This window comes from Nipponia nippon, unplaced genomic scaffold (genome assembly GCF_047370975.1).
Source record: "Nipponia nippon isolate SJK-2023a ecotype South Korea unplaced genomic scaffold, ASM4737097v1 scaffold_82, whole genome shotgun sequence".
In the NCBI taxonomy this organism is placed as follows: Eukaryota; Metazoa; Chordata; class Aves; order Pelecaniformes; family Threskiornithidae; genus Nipponia; species Nipponia nippon.
In genome coordinates this window covers 160,254-183,315 of record NW_028262405.1, presented here as the reverse complement: position 1 = coordinate 183,315, position 23,062 = coordinate 160,254, and the positions used below count along the sequence as shown (strand labels likewise).

The window sequence follows — 23,062 nt, the reverse complement described above, 5'->3', positions numbered from 1 at the left end:
CCGAGGCAGTCCCTGGGCCCAGGAGGCTCAGGGGGCTGTCCCTGCCCTTGCTGGCCATGCACTGGGCACAGCTGCTGGGCGTCCCGCTAACTACAGCTGGACATTCAGACTGCGTCATGAAGGCTGTTTGTACCATAGCCATGTATTTGGTTGTGGGGATGCCAGAGGTGAAAGCAAGGCTTTGGGTTCCCTCTGCGTGAACTGCGCAGAGCCGTAGAGCACGTGCAGGATGGCCTCGCCGCTCCTGACCGATGCACCAAGGGACATTTGCTACTACCCTGCTTATGGTGAGGTCTTCTTCTGGGAAAGAAGTCCCAAATTGTTTTCTCTTCTTGACCCTCTTTTTCCTTGCACTCAAGAGCTTTTCTCCTCCTTTGGCCTTCACCCTCAAGACCTTTCCTGAAAGTGACGGCAGCCCTCTCAGCCTTTGTCTTGCTCCTGCTAGTCGTCTTCCCCTCAGCTAGATAGTCCCGAAGGTCCCTGGAGGTCCCTGCCAACTCAGCCCTTCTCTTCTCTCCTCTTCTCTTCCCTGCACTCAGGATGAGGCGCAGAACAAGGAGACCACTCTTTGCCTGAAATGCCAGGGGGTTTACAGCTCCAGAAACACTTTCGAGGACACAAATCAAAAGGGATACAAGTAGAAACAGGATTTCATTTTAGTTGACTTAATTTTACTTTATTTTATTTTCTGCCTGGTTATGTTGGTTTATGTTATTTTAGTTTAGTTTCTTTCATGTTATGTTATTGTATTTGATTTTATCAAATTTTCTTTGGGTTTATTTTTTATTATTTTATTTTATGTTGGTTAATCTTACTTTACTTTACCTTGCTTTATGCGTTTTTATTTTATTTTGTTATTTAATGTTATGATTTTATCATTTTATTATTTTATTTTCTCTGATTTTATTTGAGGCTATTTTAGGCCATTTTGCTGAATCTCTTTCAGAGCCGATGCTCACAAGCATTAGCACAATGCGCACGTGTAGGCAGGAGCAGGCTGATGTGTTCTTCAGTTTAGTTGGAAAAATCATGCCCTGCAGTGTGGCAAAGGAAAGCCGCAGAAAGGAGCAGCAGGAATACGGGCCAAGCAGTCCCTCGTTTCTCAACAGTGCAGAAGAACTTGAAGAAGGAGGATGGGTCCCGACCACCCCCAGAAAAGTAGAAGAAGAAGAGGGGTGTGGTGCCCTGGGGTATTTTCCCAAGTAGGACACGGGTCGATGACAAGCACACCTTTTGCCTTCCAAAACTTGCTCCGCTGTGCTTCTTGGCCAGGGAGGCAGGAAAAGCGCTCTCCTGCCTGCCCTGCGCTTGGATCGCATGCAGGGAGAGCTGAAAAGCGGCAGCTGCGGAGGGCGCAGCAAGCCTGGAGCCCTTCCAAGCACAGGCTGTTTTGCACAAGCAAGAACACCTCGGGAAACGGAGCCAAGGCAAGAGCAGAGCTCGCTCCTGCTCCAAACCTGCAATGGGCAAAAGAGCCAGGGAGCGCCAGGGCACGAGCGGCGCCTCGGAGGTGCAAGAGCAGCAGGCAAGAACTGAGCCCCAAGGGCCCAGAGGAGCCCTGACAAGGGGCTGCGCTCAATGCTGTTAGAGAGGAGAAGCAGCAACCCCCCGGGGGCCACCCTGGGCGTCTGCCCTGGGAGTCTAGAAAGCATCCTCCCGCCACATGCGGGGCACAAGGGCCACCTTCGTGGAGCAGGAGCAGCAGGCACCTAGCCAAAATGGCCCAAAGGAGCCCTGGCAAGGGGCCGTGCTCAGTGCTGCAGAGGAAGGCAAAAAGCCCCGGGGTCACTTGCTGGCCCAGCGTGGGGGGAAAAAAGCCTTCGTCCCCCCAGCTGCAGGGCACGAGAGGCCATCTTCGTGGTGCACGAGCAGCAGGCAGTAACCCAGCCAAAAGGGACCAGAGGAGCCCTGACAAGTGCTCATGCTCAATGCTGCAGAGGAAGGCAAAAAGCCCCCAGGGAGCAGTGCCAGTCTGCCCCGGGGGAAAATTCCTTCCTGACCCCAGCGCCGCCGGCGACCGGCTATTCCCTGAGCACGTGAGCAAGACCTGCCTCCTCGGCCCACAGGCTGCTCACGCCTCCCAGGAGATGCTCAAGCCCGATTCTCCCTCCACCTGCTGCCACCTCAGGGCCTTCCCAGAGGGGCAAAATGCCCACGGCCTGATCCCAGTATTCCCATTAGAACTGTGCGAATGATGGCATTTTTACTACGCTGATTCAAATCCATTCTATTCACAACATGTGCTGTCTTTTACTGGAAAATACATAAAGGTAATGTTTGGAAAATTACTACAAGGCTACATTGTTTAGAATGAATCAACCATCAAAACACAAAGGCCACTTCAGCCAATGTCTCTACCCCTAGTATTACAAATAGCTACCAGGTAGAGTACTTGAGTGTCGGAGAAAGAACAGTCATAGCCTAGACACGTCCAAGTGCAAGTCTCCTTCAGTGAAAAAAATCACTCATCTGACAAGGAAATAACAGCAATGTCAGCAGCAGAGTCTTTAGAACAGTGTTTCTTTGTGGGAGCCCAAGCCCCGAGTTCAGCTATCTACCATAGCTACCTTATCCCCACACACGGGTATTGCTTTGAGCTTTGATGCCAGCAGCATCTCTCCTCTCCTTTCAGGGCAGCATTACAATACCAGGAGAGGGTGCCATCCAGCCAGAAACGCAGGATGCATTGGCAAGACAGCACTAAGCATACGCATTGAAATTAACCCCCAAAACAAGGCCAGGTTTATAAGCACAACGCTGTGGCGTCCAGAATTACTAGGTAGTGCCTGAAAGCACTGCAGCAACTCCTGCAGGAATATGCCCAAAGTCTACATGCAGAGCCACATAAATTCAGGGGGTTTTGCTTGCAAATGCTTCATGGGTACCAGGATGCTGCTGTACTGTCTTTCTGAGACTCCCTGTAACTCATCCGTCTACTTTATTTCTTCAGAACCAACATCAGAAAGACATGGCAAAACCACAAGCTGATGACATCTACTAATTGTGGTGGAGAGGCGTATCTTTAAGGCGGCTGGAAAACAGGAGCAGGCAAACAATGCCAGTGTAGCTGAGAGAGAACTGGACCGCGTGAATACCTAAATGACAGCATTAATCCTCTAGGCAGGATTGCATTTGAATATCTGTCGTTTTAGTCAGTACACCCAATTCCCGGTCCTCCATAAATCTCAGCAATAGAGAATACAGAGTTAAAACTGGGAGCACAGAGACCAGCTTAGGGTAAAAACAGACTTAGAAAGTGTCCGGATGATGTGTCCAGAAAGCCAAATCCTACTTACCTTTAACAGAGAGTGCAGCTGGGGGGGAAAGGGGAAGGAAGAAAAGGTGGAGAAAAGGAAAAGGGTGGGCACACAACTGAAAAAGAAAGGAGCGCAGTTATCGCGAAGACCAGCGCAGCCCCCCTCGCTCTTTGATGCACGCAGATGCCTGCGTTCAGATGGGAACCAGCAGAAAAACCCTGACAGGGCTCCTTTTCACTGTCCTCCTCCCTGCGTGCGTGCTGGGACCTCCTCGTTTCCCCGAAGGCCTCCCAGACTCCCAGGGGGTAGCAAACAACTGCACCTGCAGAAGCAAAGGGGCGGCCGTGCCTCGGCTTCGGAGAGGCCCAAAGCCGCCCTGGGCCCCAGCAGCCCCTGGCGCCCCGGCATTTGCTTGGCCCCGAGGCCCCGCGGGGCCTGCCAGCACCGGGGACCCCCGGGGACAGAAGCCAAGGACAGCGGTCAGCCCCCGTGGGGAGAGGGACAGGGCTCTGTCCTCCCTTCTGGCCGCAGGAGGACGCCCTGGGCCGCGCCAGCACAGGGCGTCTCTCCTCCTCAGCGCCCGGGGGCAGCGAGGCCTGAGGGAGGCCCTGGGTGCCGGGCTCAGCCTGGCCGCTGCCAGCGGCTCCCGGCACGCAGCTCCTCCTGCCCAGGGCGGTGGCTGGAGCACAGCCAGAGCCACCCTTTGGGAAAGCCGTGCCGGTGCCCAGCAAAGCCCGGGCAGCTCCCCCCCGGCCCTGCCCCCGGCCCTGCCCCTCGCCCTTCCCTCCCCTCCCGCCCTGCGCAGGCCCAGCCCCCCAGCCGCGCCATTGGCCACGGCGGAGCCAATCGGCGGAGCCGGAGGCGGGCTGTCAGTCAGAGCCGGGTGGGGCGGGGCCGGAGGGGGCCGAGGCCCAGGGGCCTGAGGAGAAAGGGGCGGGAGCCGGGCCGGGGGCAGCCGGGGCCCGGGGGGAGCAGGGCCAGGCCAGGGCCAGGGCCAGGCCCAGGCCACAGGGCCAGGGGAGCTGCAGGAGCAGGTATGTGCCAGTGGGGATGGGCCTGGGGCAGGGGCCTGGAGGCCTCACCGCCCACGGGCCCCGCCACGGCCCAGTCCCCAGCCCCGGGCCCGAGGGCTCAGCCCCAGGGCCAGCCCCAGCAGCAGGGTGGGAGCGGTTCCTGCTGCTGCCCCCAGGGTCGCCAGCCCCAGCCCTGCCAGCTGGAGGTGGGTGTTGGATGTCCGCAGGGCAGGGGAAGGCAGAGTGGCCTCCTCTCTGCAGGCGGCTCCGGGCTTTGGGGCAGGCATGCTGTGGTGGGGACAGGCCCGGGGCCTTTGCTGTCCCCTCCTGTGGGTCTGGTGCTGATGGACAGCCCCGCCTCTGCCGACAGCCTTTGAGAAATGGGGATTTCCAGACACGGAGCTGTTTCTGCCTCCTGGTGGGAGCACGCGCCGGGGCGTTGTTGGCAGAGCAGCCGGTGGGGAGCGCTCCTGGTTGGAGGCAGCTCCCTTGGCAGATGCTTGTGCTACCGCCAACCGGCCCAAAACCTTTCTAACGCCAATTTGGCATTCAGAAAGCAGGCCTTCTTTATTGCAGCGCTGGATGAACGGGGGATACCTCCGCCCAGCGTGCATGCCGTAGGTCACGCCAGCAAAGTGTTTATCAAACTTAAAACGCACATACTCCTTAATTTTCCGAGGAAAGTCATTGATATTACAATTATTTCCCAGAAATCATTACCATCTTTCCCCTCCCACCGGAGCATGCGCTGTTTGATTCTGGGGCTTGTTTCGGGGGTCCTTGGTGGTCGTTCTCCTCAAGTTCCAGCTGTCCGCTTGTTGACCTCGTTGTTTTTTTCCACCTCAGCATGCTGATTTGGCTGTTTCCTTTTGTTAAGAACACAGCTGACACTCGCCAGTGTTCAGGGAGTTTCTTGGTTTATGTTCAGACTGCCCATGATCTTTGTCCTGAGCTCACTCTTTCATTCAGAGATTCCTTCTTACCTTACAGGCCTGTCCTCTGTCCTTGGTTTCTGCGGGCATGCTGATTCACTTCCTTCCTAGCTCTACTCTGTCCTTGGTAGCTGTCAGTTGTTGGTGACCAACTTCTTCTAAGCAGGCCTTGATGATGAACGCTTTGAAGCAGGCCTTGGTAATTAACTCCTTTTCTGAATCCCACGTGTAACACTTGTGCCCCTCTCTGGGCCCCAAGGTGGGATACCTGCCTGTCCCCCCACCCAAGCTGTGCTGCGGGCTTCTGGGAATTGGGGGTACCGAGGGCGGATGGTTTTACCACAGCCGGGAAGGTCCGGTAACCTGTCAGGGACTTTTTTTTTCCTGGTGCTTGCAGTAGCAGGTTATTTGGTTTTGTCAATGTATTTTTTTCTGAGGAAACTTCACCCAGGAAAGCACAGCGTTTAGCTCTGGTTGCTCTCTGTGTGGATTGTGCCTGTCCTCAGCCAGGCACACAGCAGCTTTCAGAGGAGGAATGGGACTATTCCAGGGTGAGGTGAGCAGTGGGGATCCCAGGCCTGTTGTGTGTAAGGCAATCAGGGGAAAATGTGCGGTTAGAGCTGCCTGTGTTGCTTCCCCCTTTGATTGCAGTGCTCCCCTCTAGTTCTCTGTAATCCTCGCTTCTATGAGTCGGCTGCATCGGGTTTAAATTTCTGTAAGTACACTTTGGAGGTGTTTCGACTTGGTTCTTCCCAGGTTTGAAAATTCCGTGTGCAGGTCTCTCTCCTTTCTTCTCCCCTCTGTCCCACAGAACCGTATGTGACTGGCAGGGGCTGCAGAGTCTGTGCTTGCTCCCCGTGGTGAGGAAAATACGGGCATGAAAAAGAAAGAGATAGCGATTCTGAAAAGACCCCTTTCTTTGTGCTCCTTTTCACATTGAGTTGCCTGTTGTGGGTTCTTAAATGATGCGGTTTGTAGGACTGCCTCTTTTGCAGATTGAACATCCCTTGTCAGCATGGAAGAGAGCTGGACATGGACAAGCAAACGCTTGGGGCAGCTGCAGCGTAGGGATGGGGGCAGTCTGTAATATTTCTGTCAGGCTCAAAAGCTACAGGATGTTTCCATTGCAAGAGGCGAGTCTGTTGGGAGCCCCAGTCTCCCAAATTCCAAACGCCGTGTGTGAAAGAGTGCTGAGCCCCGTTGTTTCTTTCTGCTGCTCTCTAACGCAGTTTCTCTGGCTTTTTCTTTGGTTGGTTTTTAATGCCTGGTAGGTGTCCAAGCTCCGTTCCATCAAGGCACTTGCAAACCTGCCACTTGCCCAGCTTCTGCTGGGGGCCAAGCCAAAGGGATGAAGCCGCGTGCTCGTAGCAAGCCTGAAGCAAAGTTAAAGCGCTGAGAAGTTCCCCCAGTCAGCCCGGAGCCAGCGTGCAGCTGCGATGAGATGGAAGAGCCTGGGAAACCATTCGTCGGCAGGAGGCGATGGAAGAAGGTCCAGTGCGTGTGGCGCCCGGGATTAAGCGATACACTCAGTTTCGTGTCTGGACCAGTACTGTGCTTGCCCTTTGACTAAGCCCCAGTTCAGAGCAGAAATTGTTGTTACTCCTCGTGGGTGCCAGAGCGCTGTTCCTGCTCTCTCCTCCCCGGTGCATGAATTTAATCTTCTGTGTCTAGGCAGGGCCTTGATAATGCTCCTGTGTGAGCACTGTGTATGTGAATGGCAGGTTTTCTGCATAGTTGTGACTGATCTTTCTTGCTTCTTTTCATGAGGAAAATGTCTTAAGCAATTGCAATGAGCTGAACTACTGGGTATTTCAGTAGCTTTCAGATGACCACCTTCAGTCCTTGCCCCAGCAGGTGGAAACGTGGGATGGAGGTCAGCACGTGCGCCCTCAGGTCGTAGCGGGGCCTTCTCAGCCCCGGGGTGGGGATGCTGTTCCTGGGGATGCTGGTTGCAGCCCGTGGTGGGGCTGCCGGCGGTGGGGCTGTCAGCAGCAGGCCAGGGCGGAGCTGGCAGTAGCAGGGGTGTGGGTACCAGGCTGGGGTGGGGATGCTGTTCAGGGGCGGTTGTTCCTTTAGGAACGGCGAGGTGGCACCGCGGCTGCAGCCTGTGCCGGGCAGGGCCGCGGTGTGAAGGCAGCAGAAGTGGAAGTGGCGCTGGGTGGGCCCAGGGCCGGCAGCGTGATGGTGGGCAGAGAGGGCTCCCGCATACCAGAGTGGTGAGGGCGTCTGCCCTGCCTTGCCCCTGCCCCCACCGCTCTGCAGCTTCCTCCCGCACGGCCCACTGCTGCCGGGAGCCATGGGGCACGGCCTGGCCGCGACACCAGTGGCTCCGGCGGCCGGCAGCACCGTGTCACCCGTTCCATTGAACGTATCGCAGCCCCCGGGCAGCGGGGAGCCGTAGTTCAAAGTGCGTGGGGCTGGGGGACTGGGGCAGGCAAGGGTCTCCGGGCCGGGGCAGGGCTCGGGGCCAGAGCCCCGGGCCAGAAGTTTAAGGCCTCCGTGCTGCGGGGTTTCAGTAGACGGGCTGCATGAAACCTGTCCCCTCAGGTGTGCGAGGGGCCTTTGCCCCCTGGCAGCCCTCTGGCTTCCAAATGGCTTGGCAGGCACGTTGTTGCTGTTGGATGCTCTCCGCTTGCTGTGTCCTGCCTGCTGCCCGCTGCCGCCCCCACCGTGCCGTGCCCGCCCACCTTCCCCTCTGACAGCGTTTTTGAGTTATTGGGCACCTGGCACAACCACCCTCTTCTTCTTTTTCTTTGGTGGGATGCTGTCGCGCAGGGTGGTCTCTTGTGTTTTGGGGGCGCTGGCTGGTGCGGGGCGCTTGGCCTTCTTGCCGCCCATCTCTCCCGATCTGGGCACCATCTGGCAGGAGGCGGCACCCGGCGGCAGCGGCAAGCGGGTCAAAAGCACCCGGGGCTGCCTCCGCAGTGCCTCCTGCACCAGTTGGGCCGTGCGAGGTGGATGACGCTGAGGGGCAGCCGGGGGGCTGGCCAGGGGACTCAGGAGCGGGATCTGCAGGGGGCTCAGCAGGGGAGTCTCCGCAAGAGCCTTCAGGGGATCCTTGCGGGGACTCTCCACAGGACTGTCGTCTGAAGTCTCTGGAGAGCTCTCCTCAGAAGTGTCCGAGGGGCTGAGTGGCAGCCAGGTGGGGAGGTCTGCCGCCACCGTGCCCTGCTTCCCCTCGGGGTCCTGCAAGGGGGAGGCCGGCCCCCCCCAGAAGGGGTCGGCGTCCCCCAGCATTGCCGCTGCCAGGCGGTCCTTGGGGCAGTTGCCCTCCAGCCCGTTGTCCCAGAAGTCGGGGACTTTGCTGAAGGAGGCGGTGCTGGCAAGGCTGTCGGGGACATCAGGGAAGGTGATTTCACCGTCCCCCAGCATCACCGCTGCCACTTGCTCCTTGTTGCAGCCGCCCTCTGCCCTGTACTCCAAGAGGTGGGGGAGCTTGTTGAGGGAGGTGGTCAAGCTGGGGATGACGGGGACACTGGGGACAGTGTCCTCACCATCCCCCAGCCCCCCTGCCACGGCTCGTTCATTGGGGCAGCCACCCTCCGCCACGTACTCGGAGAGGTCAGGGAGCTCATTGAGGACGTCAGTGGTCAAGTTGGGGACGTTGGTGGTCAAGATGGTGTCCTCGCTGTCCCCTAGCCGTGCCGCCATGGCTTGGTCCTGGGGGCAGTCGCCGTCCGCCACGTACTCCGAGAAGTCGTGGAGCTCATTGAGGAAAGCAGTGCTGGCGAGGCTGTTGGGGAAATCAAGGCCATCAGGGACAGTGTCCTCGCTGTCCCCCAGCCCCGCCGCCGCCACTCGTTCACTGGGGCAGCTGCCCTCTGCCACGTACTCGGAGAAGTCAGGGAGGTGGCTGAGGAAGTTGGTAGAGTCGGGGACATTATCGACAGTGACCTCGCCGTCCCCCAGCCCCGCCACTGCCTCTCTCTCTTTGGGGCTGCCGCCGTATGCCCTGTACTCCAAGAAATGAGGGAGCTTGTTGAGGTAGGTGCTCAAGTCGGGGACTTCGGGGACACCGGGGACGGTGTCCTCGCTGTCCCCCAGCCCCGCTGCCACTGCTTGCTCCTTGGGGTAGCCATCGTCCGCCACGTACTTGGGGAGGTTGGGGAGCTCATTGAGGAAGGCAGTAAAGTGGAGGACATGGGGGACGGTGCCCACGCTGTCCCCCAGCGCTGCCGCCACCGCTCGCTCCTTGGGGCAGCCGTCCTCCGCCACGTACTCGGAGAGGTCGGGGAGCTCGTGGAGGAAGGCGGTGAAGCTGGGGCTGTCGGGGACATCGGGGACGGTGTCCTCGCTGTCCGTGGTGTCGAGCCAGGCGAGCACACGGCTGGCGGTGGTGTCCTCTGCCTGCTCAGGAAAGGCCTCGGCGAAGGCGTCTGGCCCCTGCTGGGGCAGATCCGCGGGCTTCCCCGGGGCCCCCGGGGTGGTCACCGCTGCTGAAAAAGGAAACAAAAGCAATCGAACCCCGGGGCGATGCCAGCTTTGCTAAGCTTGGCCACCCGACCATGGGCTCTGCCACCCCCCAGACCTCACCTTTGGGCTTCGTCGTGGCTCTGCCAGTCGGCAGAGGCAGGGTGGTCTGGCGGGGGCTGGCAGCAGGGACAGTGTCCTCGATGGCCGCCCCGTCCTTGCTGGAGGCCTCCAATGGCTTCTGGGTGCTGCCGGGCAGGGTGAGGAGCACGGGGGGGCCTGTGGGGTCCAGGGTCTCCCCCTGGCCCACGGCCCACGGCCCCAGGCCCATCGGCTGGTGGGGCACCAGTGTCCCCATCACCACCTGCTGTCCCCAGCTGTAGGCAGGGGGACAAGGAGCGGCCACGGTGGGGAGCTGCACCCTGCACGGGAGCTGCACCCCTTGGGGGAGCTGCACCATGGGAGGGAGCTGCAGCCCAGGAGGGAGCTGCACGACACGGGGGAGCCGCGCCATCGGGGGGAGCTGCACCCCTTGGGGGAGCTGCACACCATGAGGGAGCTGCACCCCAGGAGGGAGCTCAGGGCCTTCCCAGAGGGGCAAAACGCCCGCGGCCTGATCCGTCGGGGGGGCAACGATCCTTCCTGCGCCTGGCAAGGCACCAGTGGCTGCTCCAAAGCACCGGGACCCCCGCCAACATCTCTGCATCCCGTTCCTCACGGCTGCTGCCACTGGCTCCGCAGGGGATGAGGACGGCGAGCTCTGCAGTGCTCTTCAAGAAGGCATTCCCTTGCTCTTGCCACTGCTAGCCAGCTGAAAAGGCCAGCCAGCCTCGGGAACCTCCACGTGTTGGTGGTTCTTCTCGTCTCCAGCAGCCTCGGCAAGCCTCCTCCGGCCTTCCTCCCTCAGCCCTCGCCAAGTAATTCCACCGCCTCCTCAAGGACTTCCTCTCGCACTTCGTCTTCGGGCTGCCCCCAGGCCAGCTATGGCAGCGGGCCGCGGGAGCGTGCCCCCTTTTATGCTGTCCCGGGGCATGGTGACTGCTGCGTTGCCGGGTGGTGGCACTGTGACACGGGGGGGACGGGGCCCCCCCCGCGCAGCCCCGCCCACCGGCCCTCCGCCCAGCATCCTTCCCAGGAAGGCCTTTGGGCTGCTGGCCCCGAGGCAGTCCCTGGGCCCAGGAGGCTCAGGGGGCTGTCCCTGCCCTTGCTGGCCATGCACTGGGCACAGCTGCTGGGTGTCCCGCTAACTACAGCTGGACATTCAGACTGCGTCATGAAGGCTGTTTGTACCATAGCCATGTATTTGGTTGTGGGGATGCCAGAGGTGAAAGCAAGGCTTTGGGTTCCCTCTGCGTGAACTGTGCAGAGCCGTAGAGCACGTGCAGGATGGCCTCGCCGCTCCTGACCGATGCACCAAGGGACATTTGCTACTCCCCTGCTTATGGTGAGGTCTTCTTCTGGGAAAGAAGTCCCAAATTGTTTCCTCTTCTTGACCCTCTTTTTCCTTGCACTCAAGAGCTTTTCTCCTCCTTTGGCCTTCACCCTCAAGACCTTTCCTGAAAGTGACGGCAGCCCTCTCAGCCTTTGTCTTGCTCCTGCTAGTCGTCTTCCCCTCAGCTAGATAGTCCCGAAGGTCCCTGGAGGTCCCTGCCAACTCAGCCCTTCTCTTCTCTCCTCTTCTCTTCCCTGCACTCAGGATGAGGCGCAGAACAAGGAGACCACTCTTTGCCTGAAATGCCAGGGGGTTTACAGCTCCAGAAAAACTTTCGAGGACACAAATCAAAAGGGATACAAGTAGAAACAGGATTTCATTTTAGTTGACTTAATTTTACTTTATTTTATTTTCTGCCTGGTTATGTTGGTTTATGTTATTTTAGTTTAGTTTCTTTCATGTTATGTTATTGTATTTGATTTTATCAAATTTTCTTTGGGTTTATTTTTTATTATTTTATTTTATGTTGGTTAATCTTACTTTACTTTACCTTGCTTTATGCGTTTTTATTTTATTTTGCTATTTAATGCTATGATTTTATCATTTTATTATTTTATTTTCTCTGATTTTATTTGAGGCTATTTTAGGCCATTTTGCTGAATCTCTTTCAGAGCCGATGCTCACAAGCATTAGCACAATGCGCACGTGTAGGCAGGAGCAGGCTGATGTGTTCTTCAGTTTAGTTGGAAAAATCATGCCCTGCAGTGTGGCAAAGGAAAGCCGCAGAAAGGAGCAGCAGGAATAGGGGCCAAGCAGTCCCTCGTTTCTCAACAGTGCAGAAGAACTTGAAGAAGGAGGATGGGTCCCGACCACCCCCAGAAAAGTAGAAGAAGAAGAGGGGTGTGGTGCCCTGGGGTATTTTCCCAAGTAGGACACGGGTCGATGACAAGCACACCTTTTGCCTTCCAAAACTTGCTCCGCTGTGCTTCTTGGCCAGGGAGGCAGGAAAAGCGCTCTCCTGCTTGGATCGCATGCAGGGAGAGCTGAAAAGCGGCAGCTGCGGAGGGCGCAGCAAGCCTGGAGCCCTTCCAAGCACAGGCTGTTTTGCACAAGCAAGAACACCTCGGGAAACGGAGCCAAGGCAAGAGCAGAGCTCGCTCCTGCTCCAAACCTGCAATGGGCAAAAGAGCCAGGGAGCACCAGGGCACGAGCGGCGCCTCGGAGGTGCAAGAGCAGCAGGCAAGAACTGAGCCCCAAGGGCCCAGAGGAGCCCTGACAAGGGGCTGCGCTCAATGCTGTTAGAGAGGAGAAGCAGCAACCCCCCGGGGGCCACCCTGGGCGTCCGCCCTGGGAGTCTAGAAAGCGTCCTCCCCCCGCATGCGGGGCACAAGGGCCACCTTCGTGGAGCAGGAGCAGCAGGCACCTAGCCAAAATGGCCCAAAGGAGCCCTGGCAAGGGGCCGTGCTCAGTGCTGCAGAGGAAGGCAAAAAGCCCCGGGGGGTCACTTGCTGGCCCAGCGTGGGGGGAAAAAAGCCTTCGTCCCCCCAGCTGCAGGGCACGAGAGGCCATCTTCGTGGTGCACGAGCAGCAGGCAGTAACCCAGCCAAAAGGGACCAGAGGAGCCCTGACAAGTGCTCATGCTCAATGCTGCAGAGGAAGGCAAAAAGCCCCCAGGGAGCAGTGCCAGTCTGCCCCGGGGGAAAATTCCTTCCGGACCCCAGCGCCGCCGGCGGCCGGCTATTCCCTGAGCACGTGAGCAAGACCTGCCTCCTCGGCCCACAGGCTGCTCACGCCTCCCAGGAGATGCTCAAGCCCGATTCTCCCTCCACCTGCTGCCACCTCAGGGCCTTCCCAGAGGGGCAAAATGCCCACGGCCTGATCCCAGTATTCCCATTAGAACTGTGCGAATGATGGCATTTTTACTACGCTGATTCAAATCCATTCTATTCACAACATATGCTGTCTTTTACTGGAAAATACATAAAGGTAATGTTTGGAAAATTACTACAAGGCTACATTGTTTAGAATGAAAACACAAAGGCCACTTCAGCCAATGTCTCTACCCCTAGTATTACAAATAGCTACCAGGTAGAGTACTTGAGTGTCGGAGAAAGAACAGTCATAGCCTAGACACGTCCAAGTGCAAGTCTCCTTCAGTGAAAAAAATCACTCATCTGACAAGGAAATAACAGCAATGTCAGCAGCAGAGTCTTTAGAACAGTGTTTCTTTGTGGGAGCCCAAGCCCCGAGTTCAGCTATCTACCATAGCTACCTTATCCCCACACACGGGTATTGCTTTGAGCTTTGATGCCAGCAGCATCTCTCCTCTCCTTTCAGGGCAGCATTACAATACCAGGAGAGGGTGCCATCCAGCCAGAAACGCAGGATGCATTGGCAAGACAGCACTAAGCATACGCATTGAAATTAACCCCCAAAACAAGGCCAGGTTTATAAGCACAACGCTGTGGCGTCCAGAATTACTAGGTAGTGCCTGAAAGCACTGCAGCAACTCCTGCAGGAATATGCCCAAAGTCTACATGCAGAGCCACATAAATTCAGGGTTTTTTGCTTGCAAATGCTTCATGGGTACCAGGATGCTGCTGTACTGTCTTTCTGAGACTCCCTGTAACTCATCCGTCTACTTTATTTCTTCAGAACCAACATCAGAAAGACACGGCAAAACCACAAGCTGATGACATCTACTAATTGTGGTGGAGAGGCGTATCTTTAAGGCGGCTGGAAAACAGGAGCAGGCAAACAATGCCAGTGTAGCTGAGAGAGAACTGGACCGCGTGAATACCTAAATGACAGCATTAATCCTCTAGGCAGGATTGCATTTGAATATCTGTCGTTTTAGTCAGTACACCCAATTCCCGGTCCTCCATAAATCTCAGCAATAGAGAATACAGAGTTAAAACTGGGAGCACAGAGACCAGCTTAGGGTAAAAACAGACTTAGAAAGTGTCCGGATGATGTGTCCAGAAAGCCAAATCCTCATTACCTTTAACAGAGAATGCAACTGGGGGGGAAAGGGGAAGGAAGAAAAGGTGGAGAAAAGGAAAAGGGTGGGCACACAACTGAAAAAGAAAGGAGCGCAGTTATCGCGAAGACCAGCGCAGCCCCCCTCGCTCTTTGATGCCCGCAGGTGTCTGCGTTCAGATGGGAACCAGCAGAAAAACCCTGACAGGGCTCCTTTTCACTGTCCTCCTCCCTGCGTGCGTGCTGGGACCTCCTCGTTTCCCCGAAGGCCTCCCAGACTCCCAGGGGGTAGCAAACAACTGCACCTGCAGAAGCAAAGGGGCGGCCGTGCCTCGGCTTCGGAGAGGCCCAAAGCCGCCCTGGGCCCCAGCAGCCCCTGGCGCCCCGGCATTTGCTTGGCCCCGAGGCCCCGCGGGGCCTGCCAGCACCGGGGACCCCCGGGGACAGAAGCCAAGGACAGCGGTCAGCCCCCGTGGGGAGAGGGACAGGGCTCTGTCCTCCCTTCTGGCCGCAGGAGGACGCCCTGGGCCGCGCCAGCACAGGGCGTCTCTCCTCCTCAGCGCCCGGGGGCAGCGAGGCCTGAGGGAGGCCCTGGGTGCCGGGCTCAGCCTGGCCGCTGCCAGCGGCTCCCGGCACGCAGCTCCTCCTGCCCAGGGCGGTGGCTGGAGCACAGCCAGAGCCACCCTTTGGGAAAGCCGTGCCGGTGCCCAGCAAAGCCCGGGCAGCCCCCCCCGGCCCTGCCCCCGGCCCTGCCCCTCGCCCTTCCCTCCCCTCCCGCCCTGCGCAGGCCCAGCCCCCCCAGCCGCGCCATTGGCCACGGCGGAGCCAATCGGCGGAGCCGGAGGCGGGCTGTCAGTCAGAGCCGGGTGGGGCGGGGCCGGAGGGGGCCGAGGCCCAGGGGCCTGAGGAGAAAGGGGCGGGAGCCGGGCCGGGGGCAGCCGGGGCCCGGGGGGAGCAGGGCCAGGCCAGGGCCAGGGCCAGGGCCAGGGCCAGGCCACAGGGCCAGGGGAGCTGCAGGAGCAGGTATGTGCCAGTGGGGATGGGCCTGGGGCAGGGGCCTGGAGGCCTCACCGCCCACGGGCCCCGCCACGGCCCAGTCCCCAGCCCCGGGCCCGAGGGCTCAGCCCCAGGGCCAGCCCCAGCAGCAGGGTGGGAGCGGTTCCTGCTGCTGCCCCCAGGGTCGCCAGCCCCAGCCCTGCCAGCTGGAGGTGGGTGTTTGATGTCCGCAGGGCAGGGGAAGGCAGAGTGGCCTCCTCTCTGCAGGCGGCTCCGGGCTTTGGGGCAGGGCATGCTGTGGTGGGGACAGGCCAGGGGCCTTTGCTGTCCCCTCCTGTGGGTCTGGTGCTGATGGACAGCCCCGCCTCTGCCGACAGCCTTTGAGAAATGGGGATTTCCAGACACGGAGCTGTTTCTGCCTCCTGGTGGGAGCACGCGCCGGGGCGTTGTTGGCAGAGCAGCCGGTGGGGAGCGCTCCTGGTTGGAGGCAGCTCCCTTGGCAGATGCTTGGGCAACCGCCAACCGGCCCAAAAACTTTCTAACGCCAAATTGGCATTCAGAAAGCAGGCTGGGTGCACGGGGGATACCTCAGCCCAGCGTGCATGCCGTAGGTCACGCCAGCAAAGTGTTTATCACACTTAAAACGCACCTACTCCTTAATTTTCCGAGGAAAGTCACTGATATTGCAATTATTTCCCAGAAATCATTACCATATTTCCCCTCCCACCAGAGCATGCGCTGTTTAATTCTGGGGCTTCTTTTGGGGGCCCTTGGTGGTCGTTCTCCTCAAATTCCAGCTGTCTGCTTGTTGACCTCGTTGTTTTTTTCCACCTCAGCATGCTGATTTGGCTGTTTCCTTTTGTTAAGAAGACAGCTGACACTCGCCAGTGTTCAGGGAGTTTCTTGGTTTCTGTTCAGACTGCCCATGATCTTTGTGCTGAGCTCACTCTTTGATTCAGAGATTCCTTCTTACCTTACAGGCCTCTCCTCTGTCCTTGCTTTCTGCGGGCATGCTGATTCACTTCCTTCCTAGCTCTACTCTGTCCTTGGGAGCTGTCAGTTGTTGGTGACCAGCTTCTTCTAAGCAGGCCTTGATGATGAACGTTTTGAAGCAGGCCTTGGTAATGAACTCCTTTTCTGAATCCCACAGGTAACGCTTGTGCCCCTCTCTGGGCCCCAAGGTGGGATACCTGCCTGTCCCCCCACCCAAGCTGTGCTGCGGGCTTCTGGGAAATGGGGGTACCGAGGGCGGATGGTTTTACCACAGCCGGGAAGGTCCGGTAACCTGTCAGGGACTTTTTTTTTTCCTGGTGCTTGCAGTAGCAGGTTATTTGTTTTTGTCAATGTATTTATTTCTGAGGAAACTTCACCCAGGAAAGCGCAACGTTTAGCTCTGGTTGCTCTCTGTGTGGATTGTGCCTGTCCTCAGCCAGGCACACAGCAGCTTTCAGAGGAGGAATGGGACTATTCCAGGGTGAGGTGAGCAGTGGGGATCCCAGGCCTGTTGTGTGTAAGGCAATCAGGGGAAAATGTGCGGTTAGAGCTGCCTGTGTTGCTTCCCCCTTGGATTGCAGTGCTCCCCTCTAGTTCTCTGTAATCCTTGCTTCTACGAGTCGGCTGCATCGGGTTTAAATTTCTGTAAGTACACTTTGGAGGTGTTTCGACTTGGTTCTTCCCAGGTTTGAAAATTCCGTGTGCAGGTCTCTCTCCTTTCTTCTCCCCTCTGTCCCACAGAACCGTATGTGCCTGCAGGGGCTGCAGAGTCTGTGTTTGCTCCCCGTGGTGAGGAAAGTACGGGCATGAAAAAGAAAGAGATAGCGATTCTGAAAAGACCCCTTTCTTTGTGCTCCTTTTCACATTGAGTTGCCTGTTGTGGGTTCTTAAATGATGCGAGTTACTCTGAGTCTTAGCAATCCCTTGTTTGCACGCCTGTGCTCAGGAGGTGCCTCAGAAACTCTGTTTGGGCGTGGCTTCTGTCGGACAAGTAACCGTAGCCCTTTCTGGAAAAATGGCTCCTGGGTGAGTTAGTTCCTCAGCCATAACGGCAGGGTTTCTGTTGGCATCTGCAAGAACTCAGGAGCAAACCCTGCTGACGGAAACCGTCAGGAGAAAAGGAAGGCTGGAGAGATGAGAACAGATCCGTAGAGCTGCGCTGCTTTCCCCCGATGGTGTCACACCTCCTGGCACGGCGACTGGGTAAGGGTGCTCTCAGGGTGTTTTGTCACCTTTTCCAGTGCTCACCAGCAGAGAGCCGACGGCCGTGGGGGAAGGGCAGGACCCCCTTCTTTGTGCACCCCAGGATCTTGTCACGCTGCCTAAGCTCCTGCGCAAGCAGAAGTGGCCTGCAGTCGACTTGTTGAGGGAGGCTGGGGTGGGCACGAGGAAGATGCCGGGAGCAGCCTTCCTTCAATCATCAAGGGGGGATGTAGGGAGCAGAACGGGAGTGACCTGCTGCCACTGCCGTATGTCTGGCAAGCTGGAGGGGAAAGGGAGGGCACGGATGCAAGAGGTGGGATGTCATCTAGAGCGGGTTGTGGGAGTGAGGGTACCCGTTGCGTCACGGTCTCCAAAGAGAGTCGCTGCTCAGCTCTGTGGCTGCCTGGATCCTGCTGCAGACACTGATCTGGCATCACGCTTCCCAGGGTCGATACTCGACCTTTCCCCCACCAGTCTCGTATCTGTATTCCCATTGCGCTGCCTTCCAGCACATATCTGTGCAGCACGGCTCCCCCTGAGCCTCACTTCCCCCAGGGCAGAGCGGTACGGAGCTGTGAGGAGCACGCTCAGGTCTACGAGGGTTCAGGAGTGCAGGTGTTAACTGCTACTCTAGTCCAAGCCAAAAGCAGCCTTCTCAAAATGCAGGGGGCTGGGAAGTTTGGCGTGTTAACAGCCGAGAGGTCTGCAGAAGGAGGAGCTGGAGAAGCCAGGGGATGTGCAATACTGCCGTCAGCCCAATGGCAGGAGGGAGGTTATTCAGTCCTTGGGGTTGGGCTGGAAATCTGCAGCCTGCGGTGTAACGTCCTGTACTGGGATTTGGTAGTTAGCACTCATCATCCAGCTGATCAAAAGCAGACCCTTTCTGCAGGTGTTGGCGGCAGCTGGAAAAGAGAGATTGGGAAGACCTTGCTTTTGAAAACGTAAGCCAGAGCAGAAGCCTTGTCCTGTACCTGTGTTGTCTTTCACTGCAGTTTTCACATCTGAGAGAGAAGAGGCATTTGGCTGACGGTTTGTAGGACTGCCTCTTTTGCAGATTAAACATCCCTTGTCAGCATGGAAGAGAGCTGGACATGGACAAGCAAACGCTTGGGGCAGCTGCAGCGTAGGGATGGGGGCAGTCTGTCATATTTCTGTCAGGCTCAAAAGCTACAGGATGTTTCCATTGCAAGAGGCGAGTCTGTTGGGAGCTCCAGTCTCCCAAATTCCAAACCCCGTGTGTGAAAGAGTGCTGAGCCCCGTTGTTTCTTTCTGCTGCTCTCTAACGCAGTTTCTCTGGCTTTTTCTTTGGTTGGTTTTTAATGCCTGGTAGGTGTCCAAGCTCCGTTCCATCAAGGCACTTGCAAACCTGCCACTTGCCCAGCTTCTGCTGGGGGCGAAGCCAAAGGGATGAAGCCTCGTGCTCGTAGCAAGCCCGAAGCAAAGTTAAAGCGCTGAGAAGTTCCCCCAGTCAGCCCGGAGCCAGAGTGCAGGTATGGAAGCTGCGATGAGATGGAAGAGCCTGGAAAACAGTTCATCGGTAGGAGGCGATGGAAGAACGGGCAGTGTGGGTGGCAATTGGGGTGAAGTGACAGGCTTAGTTTCGTGTCTGGATCAGTAGTGTACTTGCACATTTACTAAGCCCCAGTTCAGAGCAGAAATTCTTGTTGCTCATCAGGGGCGCCGGAGTGCTGTTCCTGCTCTCTCCTCCCCGGTGCATTAATGTAATCTTTTGCATATATGCAGGGCCTTGATAATGCTCCTGGGTGGGCAGCGTGTATGTGAAGGGCAGGTTTTCTGCATAGTTGTGACTGATGTTTCTTGCTTCTTTTGAACAGGAAAATCTTGATAGGTACTCCCCAGGAACTGTAGAAATGCAAGGACCTGATGAAGAAAGAGGTGCCAATCAAGGAGGGAGTGTAGGTTAGTTCTGGTGGGTGGGCAGTTGGCTGATGGGTCAGGCTCAAAGGGTTCTAGTAAATGGGGTTACATGGGGCTGGCGACCAGTCACTAGCGGGGTTCCACAGGGCTCCATCTTGGGGCCAGCGCTCTTCAATATCTTCATAAATGACTTGGATGGAGGACTTGAAGGTTTGTTACCAAAGTTTGCCGATGACACAAAACTGGGAGGAGCCGTTGAGACTCTTGAGGGCAGAGAGGCCCTGCAGAGGGATCTGGACAAATCAGAGAGCTGGGCAATCACCAACCGTATGAGGTTTAACAAGGGCGAGTGCCGGATTTTGCACCTGGGACATGGCAACCCTGGATGTACGTACAGCCTGGGGAAGGAGAGGCTGGAGGGCAGCCCCATGGAGAGGGATCTGGGGGTTCTGGTTGACAGCAAGGATTTTCAGGCACCAAGGCCGGCTGCCAGGGGTGTGTGAGCAGCTCCTCCCCAGCATGGAGACGGGCATGGGAGAAGACAGTGCCGTTCCTGTTGGTGTGTCGCAGGTGGCAGTTGGTGGGAGCTGCTCTCAGGGCCTGTAATTCGGAGCTGTCGTCGTGGTACTTGGTGGGAGATAACGAGGGAGGGAGCTAAGTCATGAAAGGCCATATTAACTCGATGTGTGAAGGGAGGGAAACAACTTTGGGGTGTTAAGGAGACTGTTAGTTGCAATGAAGGCAGTGAGTGAGGTGATCCTTTGAGGAGCTTTCTGGATGGGTCAGAAGGGGGCAAGACTGCATGTAAGGACAGAAAAGGTTGTGGCAGTAGCTGAGCCCATCAGATCTCAAGTAGGAAATGATTTGGGCAATATCTGGCGAAGTTGGCGTCTTGTACGTGTGGCACAGCCTGCGTAAGGCCTGACTGCTGGCGAGGAAAGGAGTGTGAAAGGAGTGCTGGAGTGCCAAGGAATGGGGATGGAAGGGATCACAGGCTCATTTCTCAGTTTTCCGTGGGCTATCTGTATACCCCATGTAACTCATCTTGTGTTGAGGAAGAAGTGCCACCCTTTTGGGGAAAAGAGGGGGAAAAGAAAAAAAGGTAATCTGTAGCAGAGCTTGAACTTGGAGTGAGATGACCGTGCTTAGTCTTACCATTCTGGAGTGTTAAAAACATTTCCTTGAAACACTTTCCCAAAATAACAAGGCATGACTTTCTGAAATAGCTGTTTTCCTAGGAGCTGCATCTGAGCTAAGGCAGCTGAGAGCGTCTTGCCTGCTGTTAGTCACCGAGGCTGAAGACAGGTCAGCCAGCAGTTCCGGCAAGGACAGAAGAAGATAGATACGTATGCTTCTCTGTGCTGATGGTAATTTCTGGAACGTGTCTTGCATAAGTTGGTCTTTTGGTTTTGCAGGTTGTAGGTTTGGCAGGATCTAGTGTGTCATGGATGTGATGGTAATAACAAAACCCAGTTGGATGGGGTTGAGAATCAGAAAGGTAAAAGTGAGAAAGAAACTCGTGGGCTGAGATAAAACCAGTTTAATAATTGAAAAGAAATTTTTAAAAAATATTGTAGGGAAAAGAGAAAAAAAAACAAACAGAGAGAGGAAAATAAAGCCCAAGAAAAACAAGCGATGCAAATGAAAGCAATTGCTCAGCACCAACCGACCGACAGTCAGTCGGTACCTGAGCAGGGTCCCGGCTGCCACTCTCCCCCTCAGTTTTATTGCCGAGCACGACGTCATAGGGTATGGAATATCCCTTGGGTCAGCGGGGGTCAGCTGTCCCAGCTGTGCCCCTCCCAACTCGCTGTGCACCTCCACCCTGCTCGCTGGCGGGGCAGCGTGAGGAGCAGAAAAGGCCTTGATGCTGTGTACGTACAGCTCAGCAGTAACTAACACATTGGTGCATTCTCGACAGTATTTTCAGCAGAAATCCAAACCACAGCCCCATAAAAACTGCTTTGAAGAAATTTAACTCTCCCAGCCAAAGCCAGTACAGTAAGGCATTTTGGATTTCATGTAATTTGCAAGAGTGCTTGAACAGTTTAATGTTATGTTGAGGTACAGTAGTTATAATGTCATCAGAAGAAAGTGAAGGCAAAGAAGATGAAGGCGGCAAAGATACTCAAAAGCATTATAACCTTTGGCAGCAGAAACACGTCATTTACAGTTTCTATGAACAGTTTTCCTCCAATGTGGTGTTCTTTTCCAAGATTTAAAGATGACATTTTGCTATTTCCACATCAGAATTCAGTGATTTTAGCATAAACCTCTCCAGTGAAATGTAAGAAAAATGACTGATGTATCCTGGAAAGAAGTGTCATTACATAGACTGGATAGTTTTACTCTTGTAGTTTACAGTTCTCCTTAAAACATAGGCATGTGTTTTCAACTTGTGCTCTGCAGTGGTTAAAAAAACCAAACCAAACAGAAAAAAAACGCCCTTGAAACTTTCTTCTGAAATTAGAGGGGGGTGAGATATCTTACATTTTCTGCTTTTTCCGCTATCCTGCTTTCTCTTAAACTTGTTTGTATCACTCTCATAGATCCCTGGCTTACTCTAGAGCCAAGGCAATGTAAGATATTTTTGGGGGGCCTGGTCTTCTCCTGTCAGGCAGAGATGTCCATGTAGAAGTGCTTGGTCGCAGAGGCAAAAGGCCTAACAGGCAGGTGCATGGGTAGTGATGGTTCTCCCTTATCAGCAGTACTGTCAGTCCCGTCAGGGAGTAATGCTTTGGAGGGGTTTCTGATCGGTGGTAATTGCAGAATAATGACATGATTATATTATTATATTCTATTACATTAAATACTACCTGTGGCAGTCTGAGGGTATGAGAAGAACAAAGATTTGGGGAGGGGAGGATAATTTTAATTTGCCGTAAGTTCTTGTACAACAGCGTGTTTGTGTGTCAGTGCCAAGATGGTCATGGAGTTGGCAGCTGAGATTCTGTACTGGAAATCCTTTTGTTCTGGAGCTGAAGCCCAAATCGCCCTCTAACAGTCTTAGTCGGACTACTGAATCTGGCAGTACACAGTTTCTTTTCTTAAAACTGAAGATAATTAAGTTAGGGGGCGAGCCTGTTTGGAATTTTAGGAGTGTGGGGGCAGAGGCCAGCTGGGGGCTGGGGTGCTCAGGGGAGGGGGCTGTTTCTGCCCCGTGCCCTGGGCCTGGCGCTCCCAGCTGGGAAGGGGTTTTCCAAGCTCCTGCTGGAGGGAGCCAAATGTGGGACCTGTGGCCGAGCTGGGGGACAAGAAGCACACCCGGACCTGTGGCAAACCTGCCTCTAATCAGCTTTTCCCAGCTGGAAACTGCCCAGGAGTAACTGTGAGTGTTGCTGTCCTCCTTCAGGAAGCATGGCCCGCCCCAAGCTCAGCCAGAGCTGCGCCTGTGCCAGGAGAAGACTTCAAGCAGAGCCGGGGCTGATGGTGACAGGTCCCAGCAGCTGTCCAGCTCAGGAAGATGCAGGTAAGATGCAACAGAGGTGACCGTGACTGACTGTCACTTCTCTTGCAGGAGCAGGATTTCACAGCAGAAGGGAGGCAGGACGAAATGCCCTTTGAGGTCAAAAAGTGCATCAGGCACCTGGCGCAGTTGCGATGACAGCAGAGGAGGAAGAGAAGGAGATGCAGGTGACCCGGCTGGGACACTGCTGCCGCCGAGGTAAGATCTGCCAGAGAGAGCCAGAGACAGCCACTGGGAGGTGGTGGAGTGGGTGAGAAAGGCGCCTGGGAGAGAGGAGAGCACGGGGAGATGGGAGACAGAGATGGTGATGGAGGGGCAAAATGCAGGGTGTTGGAAGCGAGGATGCTTCTGCTGCGCGGGTGCTTGTGAGGTCACCGGTCTCTGAGTAGCTGTTAGCGTCACAGCACGTCCTGGGCTTGTGCAGGTGCTTGTGGTGTCCCGTGTTGCTCAGTAGCTTTCTGGGTATGAGAAGTCCCCTTGCTTGTGACACTTCTTCTGATCTC

The 23,062-nt window shown here is 56.1% G+C and overlaps 1 protein-coding gene and 1 long non-coding RNA gene across 2 annotated transcripts; one reads left to right on the top strand and one right to left on the bottom strand.

Annotated features, from left to right (window-relative positions):
* Window positions 1-4,167: 4,167 nt before the first annotated feature.
* Window positions 4,168-7,005, top strand: LOC148050420 (uncharacterized). The gene is made up of 2 exons (XR_015701157.1): window positions 4,168-4,291; window positions 6,474-7,005. It is a non-coding gene; the product is annotated as an uncharacterized LOC148050420 (long non-coding RNA).
* Window positions 7,006-7,914: 909 nt separating this feature from the next.
* LOC148050419 (uncharacterized) lies at window positions 7,915-10,744 on the bottom strand. The gene is given in 2 exon segments (XM_087742817.1): window positions 7,915-9,729; window positions 9,731-10,744. Coding segments are annotated over 2 exon segments (2,403 nt in total). The 5' UTR covers window positions 10,319-10,744.
* Between the last annotated feature and the right edge of the window lie 12,318 nt (window positions 10,745-23,062).